This window comes from Chelonoidis abingdonii, chromosome 24 (assembly GCF_003597395.2).
Source record: "Chelonoidis abingdonii isolate Lonesome George chromosome 24, CheloAbing_2.0, whole genome shotgun sequence".
In the NCBI taxonomy this organism is placed as follows: domain Eukaryota; kingdom Metazoa; phylum Chordata; order Testudines; family Testudinidae; genus Chelonoidis; species Chelonoidis abingdonii.
In genome coordinates, this window is record NC_133792.1 from 17,338,996 (window position 1) to 17,348,470 (window position 9,475).

A 9,475-nucleotide genomic window follows, 5' to 3' on the forward strand; every position below is an offset into this window, starting at 1 on the left:
GAGTCTGACAGCAGTGACATTTTCGGAACCTGTCTTACTTTGTGGATTTTTAAACTATATTTAATGTATACTATACTTTTCTAAAAGATTCATAAAAATCCTACTAAGGTCTACAGTCTTGGAGTTACGTGAGCTTTATGGATTTAGTGAGTTTTTGGTCCATGGATTATTTATTTTCAGGATTAGCTCTACCTCAACAGTTTGTGAACAGACATGATTCCTTGTAATGGACTGTTCACAGCTATTAGTTTATTACGCATGACTGATTCAAGGATAATACAGTTGGCAAGAGAAGAAAGCCATCATACAGTGTCACAGGAATCTAGTCACTATTTGAATCTAGTAAATGCTGCACAGCAGAAAATGACAGGATAGAATAGTTGACATTTTAGAATTTATTTTTCTACAGTTTAGGTTTGGCTTTGATAGCTGCTTCCCACTGCTTTTTCACTAGTGTGTATAGTCTCATGGCTGCCTGCGCATCCTGAATCTGGAAGAGAATGAAACAAGGTGCAGGTTAAAGAAAGAAAGCAGAAGTTGCTGTAGGATCATTGTTAATGGTAGTCGCATCCTCTCATCCATTTTATTCCCCAAATAAAAGTAAACCTTTTTAATTTCACTTGATGTTTCTCTTGATGCTGAAATAATTCATGTAAGAGAACACTTAATTTAGCTGATGGGAAATTTCCATATGGTTAGTGTTCATGAAAATAGGTGATTAACACTATTGGTATGAAGCAAGTAAGGACGATACAAGCTTTCCTCAGACCGGTATTGCACATTGATATGCTGAGTAAAGATTACCAAATCTCATGAGTACAGAGACGACAATGAGGTTATACTTCTACTAGGGTCCCAGAGCCTAAAACCCAATGCACTGTTGATCCACTCATAAATACATTTTCCCCATGGGTTTACGTACTGAACAGTGCTCCGATGTCTGCACTTTCACATTCAGCAGTTTCTCACAAAGCAGTTTTAGAGATGGACGTCCACTCTAGAGGCAAAAAGAAGAGAATCAGAATTGTTACGCCAACTATGAAATTAAATAGTATCTCCTCCGTTGCATGAAGGACACAATTACTCAAGCTAAATCCTGCAGTAAGGTTTTAGTTTAAGAAAACCCATTAAACCATAGTGTGTCTAAGTTTCTACAGATGAGTTGGTGAGACAGATGCCATTTGTCAGGTCACTGAGAGATCTATTCAAATCTCAACTCTTGTAAATCCCTTCAGCATTGTAAGAATGACATAGACACTGATATCACTTACAGCAGCACATATGACTATAGCCTCATCAACCATGGCTTTTTAAAGCTTTTAGTAAGAGGGAGAAAGGAAAAATTGGGTGTCTTGTTTTGAAATTTAAAATATCACCTGTCACTTCAAAGGTAAACCTTTGGATCTTGCTTGACAGATGTTTCCAGTCAGGAAGGTGAGCTAACAATATCACAAAATAGAACAACCCACTATTCTCTATATATAGATCCATATTATCTTATTTGACTGTCCAAAAAGATGATAGAAAGACCCATCTTCCTGTTTTGAGTTCCAGGAAATGGGAAAGCCAATGAATTTGCTGTGCATGGGTATTACTGGTAATCTTGATTGGCAGTAAGTTTCTTAGTACTTTTACATATTCCAAACACTGTATAATAGGCTGGGCAGAATTCAATTTTTTAAAATATTTTTTAGTAATAAAAATGTTTAGTTTTAAGCTTTTCAAAATTTTATACATTTAAATTTTCACAGTTGCAGGAAATTATTTAATGACCGTACATGTTGAGGTTTAAAAAAGTTAAAAACTTTATAACCATTAAAATACAAATTGTCACTATCCCATGTCAAAATATGCTAAGTAAATACAGCGGAGTCGCATCTTTCATGGGGGTTAGGTTCTGAAGTCAGCGTGTAAGGTGAAAATCGTGTATAGTCACACGCTGATTGAGTGGAATGGTGGCCGGAATCGCCCGCACTACAGGTACAGTATTTAAATTGTTTTTCTTTTTTGTTTTGTTTTGTCACATGCATATAGTTAAAATTGCGTAAGTTAAATATGCCTATGATGCGACTCCACTGTATCCTTAAATCACAATCTAAAGTTCTTAAACAGCATTTTTCTTCCTTTGCTTATCTGTAAATTTCAGTTATTGATGCAAATATTTTTTCAGTTTGTACAGTGAAATTGAAGTTTACTGCTATTTACTGAAAAAACTTAATCCTTCCAAACCTATGTCTAAATACATTAAACTAGCTAACTTTCATAAATGGCAGTGCGTCAGATACCCTCATTTTACAAAAGGACAGTTAAAGCAGAGAGGTAAAGGGAGTTGCCCAAGCTTGTACAAAGAGTCAGTGGCAGAACCAGGACTGGAGACTAAATCTGCAGGGGGAATCATTCCTCTAGATCTTGTTGCCTTGCACTAGCACTAAATGATAGTGAATCAAGAGACTATTTTCTGCACGTCTTACTTTGACTTCCTTTCTGAAAGGTTTGTATCTTTGTGTGTCCCGAATTTTCTTTTTAGGATGATCAAGAAACAGGATCTGAAAGAAAAATATTTCCATTGTAAAGAATGCAGTACAGTAGCAGGATACTTTATACAGCCGAGTGCACCACTCCCATCGATTCAAAGGACAGTTCACAACATGAACAAGTAAGATTGCCAGTGTTAGCACATCCTCAGTATCCAAAAGTAAGAGCCCCAACCAATTTGCATAACGTGGCTCAGATGGGCGCCATCTTTGGGAGGTGCTGCCTGTGGAGCTTGTATGCCCCAGCATAGAATACTCCAGTCTGATGCAAGTGGCCGAGTGTCTCTGTATTAATGATGCCACTGGCCTCACTGTAGAACTTCAGAGTGTGCTTTGGCCTTCCCTAATATGCAAATAACTTGATCAACTTGCTGATTCCTAGACTAGAAGGAAACATTAAAACGATACAAAATGTGCCCTGAGAGCTTTAATGTCCATACAGAGAGCAGATAAAAACAGAAGATCCTAAGGTCTCATCTGAAAGACTCAGTCATTGGATAGCTAAATGATGCTATACTTTAACCTGCTCTGGAATGACACAAGACTGCATGGACCCAGCTGCAATCTGAACCTATGGTTCCAGAGTGGAGGTGTTTTACCTGATGCTTCAGCTAACATTCTGGGGTGACAAGTCAGTCACTGAAGACAGGGGCTTCAAAGCAACAAATATCTAACCACGTACCTTTAAGTCATTGTGGACAGCATGCCCAACTAAAATCCTTCCTTTCAAGATGTCAGCCACCTCCTTTTGAACATTTTTAAACTCCGCTCCTAAAAATGCAACACATTTTCAGTAAGAGACAAGACAAAGCGCAAGTTGTGAGACAGCATTAGAAAGTGGAGCATTTTATGTGGTAGGCACTTCCTTTGGGACCCAAGGTATTGGAGAATGGAGAATTCTTGTACACAATAATCCTCAGTTTGCTCATAACTACAGACTCGAAGATGGCAGAACAGGCACACACGTGAACAAAAATAGCAGTAATTGAGAAACAGACTTCTACTTATTGGCCTAAGATCACTCTTGCATTTTTGTAAGCAATGGTTAGAGAAGTTACTCTACTGGGGCAATAATGATCACTCTGCAAGAAAGTGTCAAATGTATTTTGATTCATGATCTGTTGTAGAGTTCCCTTTCATTTAGATATTTTAGGTTGTGCTGAGATTGCGATTGTTTTATTTCCTACACAAAAACAGAATTAAACAGGCCCAAAAATAGCTTAGCAGTAACTCAGTCAGGGATGTTTCTGTGGTGCTCAACTGGATCCTCTCTCTTAAGGAATGTGCTGGGAAAGATCACTCACCTTTCTTTATGTCCTTGGGCCGTATGCCGCTAACAGCTGTCCTGTAATCGGTCACTTTTTCTGTAGGCTTGACATATTTGTCATAAATACACTTTCCAAATTGGTTCACAATGGATACACGAGCCAGGATGCTGTCTTCACCCTCGGGCCCCACTCCCACCATCTCACAGTCCATGGCTACAGCTTTTGTCAGCCTAAAAGAGGATACCAGAGTTAGAAAGCCTTTGCTGTGATCATATACTTCTAGGTGTACAAGTTAGTCACCAGTTAAAAAACAAATGGGGCACTTAACATCTCAGAGTAGTTTCAGTCTGGTTGCAGACTCAGGAAGACATGAGTTTACACTCTGTTTATGTTTGGAAGCCATGGTTGTAAGAAAGAGAAAATGTTTGACACCTCTATATACTGTATATATGCTTTATGTTAGAAATACAACCTACCCCGCAAAAGCCTTTTCTTTAACCAGCACCTGTTCCATAGACACCTGTGATTTGCCTTCAATTCCCATATTTCTTCTAGCAACTTTTGCTGCTTCAGGTCCTATTGCTGCTTCAATATCCTCTGGATCTACGCCATCAAACCAGATGTCGGCTCTGCCAAGAAAAGATAAAATTACACTGTAACATTGTTAAAAAATGCACTGTCTGAAAGGCTGGTTTATCTTTGACCGTTTGGCTAAGCCTGATGTTTATAAAAGCAAGGAGGAGTCAGCTGATTAGTCTAAATCAGTGCCAGCTAGTCCAACAGTCAGATGCTGCAGACCACGTAGTTTTACTCAAACATCATAGGATTTGGGTTAGTCTGCCCATGTGGCTAGCCAGGAGAGTGTGGAATTCTTTGTACTGTAATCTTATACTGTGTTCCTCAGGGTACACGATATAAGATTAGAAGTATCTGTGTCTGAACTTCTGTCCAGCCACACACCCAATCTGTTCTCCTGTCCATTCTGCCTCTTCAGGTACCAGTGATTCCTTAGTTCCCATGTCTAAATCTGCTAGTCACCAGGTTCTCTTCCACCAGTCTTTTCCTCTCCTTCAGCATTTCACTGGAGCTCTTTCGAGACTGCAGGTTTTCTTTTTTCATTCATGTCCAGGGCCAAGATTTGTGGATTTCTTTTCCCTAAAGCTTTTAATTTATGATAGCTTGGGATGTCTGTATGAACAGGCACCTCCAAAACAGGGTTATGGCACAGAAATCTGTCTGCTCAGGTGGGAAGAGAAGAGAAACATCATATACTGTAATAGATGAGATGCAGGTTTCATTTTCAATCCATGTCTCTTATTCCCTGGGTGGATAAAGTAGGAAATGCTATTCAGGCAAAGCGCAAAATATCTTGCATTGCCAAATAGCTGCCTCCTCTGGCCATTAAGCAATGGTCCCAACACCTCTGAAAGCACTGTACCTCACGTGCACTGCCCGCCCCCACCCACAGTCTGGGGCTCTGGGAGGGGCACAGGGGATGTGGACAGGGGTAACAGGGCTGAGGCTGGGGCCACAGCTGAGGGCAGGGCAGGAGCAGAACTGAGTGGCGTTCCTTGCCTGTCCCCCATAGGGACTGGTGCTGGCTGCAGTCATGCCCCCGCCTTCCATGTAGGGTGTGCATCCCGCAGTTTGGGAACCTCTGCTCTAAGGAGAACCACGTAGTGTCCATGCAGATAGCTACAGTAACTTGCAGCCTGTACAGTAGGGAAGAGGTGAAATTTTAAGGGGAGGTGGTCTAAGAAACAAAGAGGGTCTTCCTCCTTTGAGAAAAAGCACAGAGTTGCATCACCCTCTGTCCAAAATTAATCAACTGCAATTAGAATAGTTACAGCCACCTACATATGTAAACATGAGGCCTGAAATACTCACTCTGCCAGCGGCTGCTCCGTGTGCTTGTCAGCTTTCCTCCTCTTATGTTTTATGTTACCTTGTTCCTTCTCAGTATTGCCATTTGTTCTTTTGTGCTCCCATCTCTTTCCTTTGCCATCACTCGAAGTCTTGTCAGGTGCCGTTCTCTCCGATTTTGGGATAGCCACAGGAACACAAACTCTGGCAGGATCACTGTCCATCTTGTTTACAGATTTGAATGTTCCCATATTCCCACCTCCATTTATAGCTGGAATTCCTTTGACGTTTCCCTTTTTGGTTGTGTGCTTCTTGGAATACGTTTGGGATACAGGAAGGGACTTATCCAAGCTGGTGGCCTTTTGTTTCAGCAGCTAATATGACCCAAAGAAACCCCACAGAATTTACTGTAACATTAAACTTTGAAGTTTCCCACCCTTTACATTCTCTCTTATGAATTTACTGCTCAATTTCCATGCATGTCCAACCCTGGAGCTGGAAGTTCTACATGTACTTACAATAAGATATAAATGTAGGCAATAGCAATGCAAGATTCCCCCATACAGAGCCCCACCATTTCAAGGGGTGAAAGATTAGCTCATTCTCCATGGTCCATTAAGTCACTGATCTCTCTGCTGAGATTACTGAGAATGGGGCCAAGAAATGCCAACGATTTTAGTGATGTGGACACCTATCTATTATTAAGAACTGGACAAGTTTTTCTTGTACAATGAAAACTGCAGTTTTCAGTCAATTTCAAATTGAATCTTTAAGCTTCTTTACTCCTCTTCCTCAATTGTGCCCACAACAGGTTAATACCGATAACCGTACTATTATAATTCTCAAGGCCAGAAGGAAAGAGGCTGTGAAAATTGCTTGTTCCCCATGGACCAATGTATTTCAGATACTTATTTCCACTTCTGGATAATTCCATAATTTGACTACTGAACCAGCAAAGCATTTTTTGTTTCAAGAGTTAACAGCAAACTTTATTTGCATAAAACATGCTGTGACCTCTTAAGTCAAAACACCCCCTCAACATGTCATGTCTTTATATACATACCTAAGTCTACAATTCAAAAGAAAGACAATGCACTGAGCCAACATCTATGGGGATCTTAAATAATCAATCCCCCTTGCAGATCTGCACTAGAACGTAACTGATTATGGGTTACCCCACTGGGGCATGGTACTAAACTCTTGGATGTCACTGACCTCTTGCAGGGTCTTCCAGTTAGAGGAGAACTCTTGAGGAGCTTTTGGGGGCAGCACTCCCACAACGTTGGTGTCCTTTTGTTTTTTCTTTCCGATCTGCTTGACTTTGTTTTTCCATAATATTTTTTTCCTGTTCTTTCTGTGCTGTTTTTTTAGATTCTCAGGTTTAACGGTGGGGATGCTTGTTGAAGCTTTTGACTCTTTGGTCTTTATTTTAGCCATTCTGTCATCAGAAATCAACCACACTTAGAAAGCAACAACCATTTCTGTCAACAAGATGTATAAATCATGCGTTATAGGAATATATATATATATATATATATATATATTTAATTTGTTTGCCACGCCAGCCAATGCTTATAAAAGGTATGGGTGAAATAAGCCTGGATGCAGGCAGTCTCTGTTTATCCCAGAAGACACACAACATAGGCTTTGCACTTAGTCTGCAGGGAAGTCGGTGTATAACAAGGTGTTTACAGAGATACACAGCAAGTGACCGTTTGCTTTGCTTTGCATTCACCCACACAGCAAACCCCTGATAACCACGCTCTGGATTTTAATGATGGTTTATGTGTGATCACTTCCCTGTGGTTTCCACACAGATAAGCCTTCTATGACCCCCCCCCTTCCACCCATAGCAAGGGCTTGCCAAACCCAGCCACAGACCAGCCGCCCTGCACATCCACACCAGGAGCCGCGGCCCTCGCCACTCACTGCCGCTCGGCTTGCACCGCCGGGACCGCCGCCCACCGTGCACGTGCCAGCGCCTGCGCCTCCGGCCTCCGCCCTGCCGCCCCCGCCCCAGCAGCCGCCGGAAACCCTCCGAACGGCCGCCGGCAGGGGGAAACACCGTCCCAGCGCCGCCTCGGGCCCCCGGGACGGGAACACGGGCTGCCCAGCGCGCCCGGGAATGGTTACTGGGAGTGGTGGGCAACTGCTGGGGGATCCCGCTGGGTGCACCGGGCGTCACGTGGGACCTGCAACGGCGTGCACGGGGGATATGGGTCACCGTGGGGTGCACCGGGGCATGGAACTGCCTACGGGTGACGGGGATATGGGGGATCCGCCGTGGGGTGGCACCGGGGGTGGGACCTGGCTAACGGGAGTGCACGGAGGCATTGGGATCACCACTGCGGGGTGCACTGGGCTGGGAAACGCTAGTTGGGTGCAAGGGGGATTATGGGGGACTGCTATGGAGGAGTGCACCATATTTGGGGTACTGCAGTGGGGGTGCACTGGAGCATAATGGGGCACTTACCATTAGGGTACAACTGGGGGTGTGGGGACTGCAATGGGGCTGAAAATCGGTTGAGGGGTCCTCTGGTGGCAGAGTGCGATCTTGTGCGCCGCGCGCAAATGGAGAGGAGAGCCACAGCGGGTGACTATGGGTGCACAGAAGAGGGAAACAACTGGGGGTTTCAGCCCAAAGAAGAGGGGTCCGTGGCAGTTAGGACACAGCACTTAGCCCCCTGTAACATCATTGGCAAAGAAAATAGCACAGCCCATTTTCGAGTGTTTCCTCTCTAGATGCAGAGGGGGAAACTATGGCCTGCCCAGACTTGTCCGCCTGGCCGCTCGAGCTCCAGCTGGGCGAGGCTGCCCCGCCCCTCCCCTGTTGGCCCCTTCCCCACTTACCTCTGCTTGGTGCAGGAGCGCGGCTTGAGCAGTATGTGCCCGCACATTTCTAGGCTTTCCCATCAGCCACTCCTGCCACCTCTGCGCGGCATGAGCTCACACGGGGCCCGGGGGGGGGGTGGTACGGGGTAGGCGTCCTGGAGCGGCACGTCGGGGACAGGGACGCTGTTGGGTGGCGCCAGAGGGGGTGGTGAATGCGTGTCCAGGAGACCGGAGCAAAAAAAACAAAAAAACAAAAAAATAAAAGAAAAAAAAAAAAAAAAAAAAAAAAAAAAAAAAAAAAAAAAAAAAAAAAAAAAAAAAAAAAAAAAAAAAAAAAAAAAAAAAAAAAAAAAAAAAAAAAAAAAAAAAGAAAAAAAAAAAAAAAAAAAAAAAAGAAAAAAAAAAGGGGGGGTTGGATAGGGGTGAGAACCGGGAGGGGGACAGGGGATTAGGGCTGGGTGAGGTACAGCCTTTCGCAGCCCCAGTGTGGCCCTCGAGCCAAAAAGTTTGCCCACCGCTGCTCTAGAGGGTGTTTTGGGTAGGACGCACCTGGGAGTCCTGATAAGCCTGTACAACATGCTACCATTTGGGAAAAATGTTATGTGGCATTGAAATACCATTGGCCTGTAAAACCATATGTTAGTGTAATGATGTTTCACAAATATTCCCCGCCCCAACATGACTTGGTGACTTGTAAACTGAGTTTTGCAAGCACCCGTGAAAATTATTGTTAAATGTAGAAGTAGGCAGAATCACCTTGTGAAAATTGACATTTCCCATGTCTGGGTGGACGGGCGGGCAACTCAACAAAGAATATAGGCCATACTTACAGGATGGGGAACTCTATACTGGGAAGCAGTGACTCTGAAAAAGATTTAGGGGTTGTGGTGGATAATCACTGAACGTGAGCTCTAAGTGCAACATTATGGCCAAAGATGCTAATGCGATCCTTGGATCCATAAAATGGAATCTTGAGTA

The 9,475-nt window shown here is 43.4% G+C and overlaps 1 protein-coding gene across 3 annotated transcripts; it reads right to left on the reverse strand.

Moving 5' to 3' along the window:
- Positions 1 to 380: 380 nt before the first annotated feature.
- REXO4 (REX4 homolog, 3'-5' exonuclease) lies at positions 381 to 7,671 on the reverse strand. 3 transcript variants are annotated; one of them, XM_075060680.1, is made up of 9 exons: positions 7,595 to 7,671; positions 6,881 to 7,146; positions 5,690 to 6,039; positions 4,279 to 4,431; positions 3,839 to 4,032; positions 3,217 to 3,305; positions 2,472 to 2,546; positions 923 to 997; positions 381 to 490 (listed from the first exon to the last, which is right to left on the reverse strand). In XM_075060680.1, the coding sequence occupies exons 2-9, from the start codon at positions 7,100 to 7,102 to the stop codon at positions 404 to 406; spliced, it is 1,245 nt and encodes a 414-aa protein (XP_074916781.1). In that variant the 5' UTR covers positions 7,103 to 7,146; positions 7,595 to 7,671; the 3' UTR covers positions 381 to 403. The 3 variants fall into 3 exon arrangements, with proteins under 3 accessions (XP_074916781.1, XP_032623413.1, XP_074916782.1); XM_032767522.2 differs by lacking the exon at positions 7,595 to 7,671 and having other exon boundaries at positions 6,881 to 7,171; XM_075060681.1 differs by lacking the exons at positions 381 to 490; positions 923 to 997; positions 7,595 to 7,671 and adding an exon at positions 1,004 to 1,659 and having other exon boundaries at positions 6,881 to 7,171.
- Between the last annotated feature and the right edge of the window lie 1,804 nt (positions 7,672 to 9,475).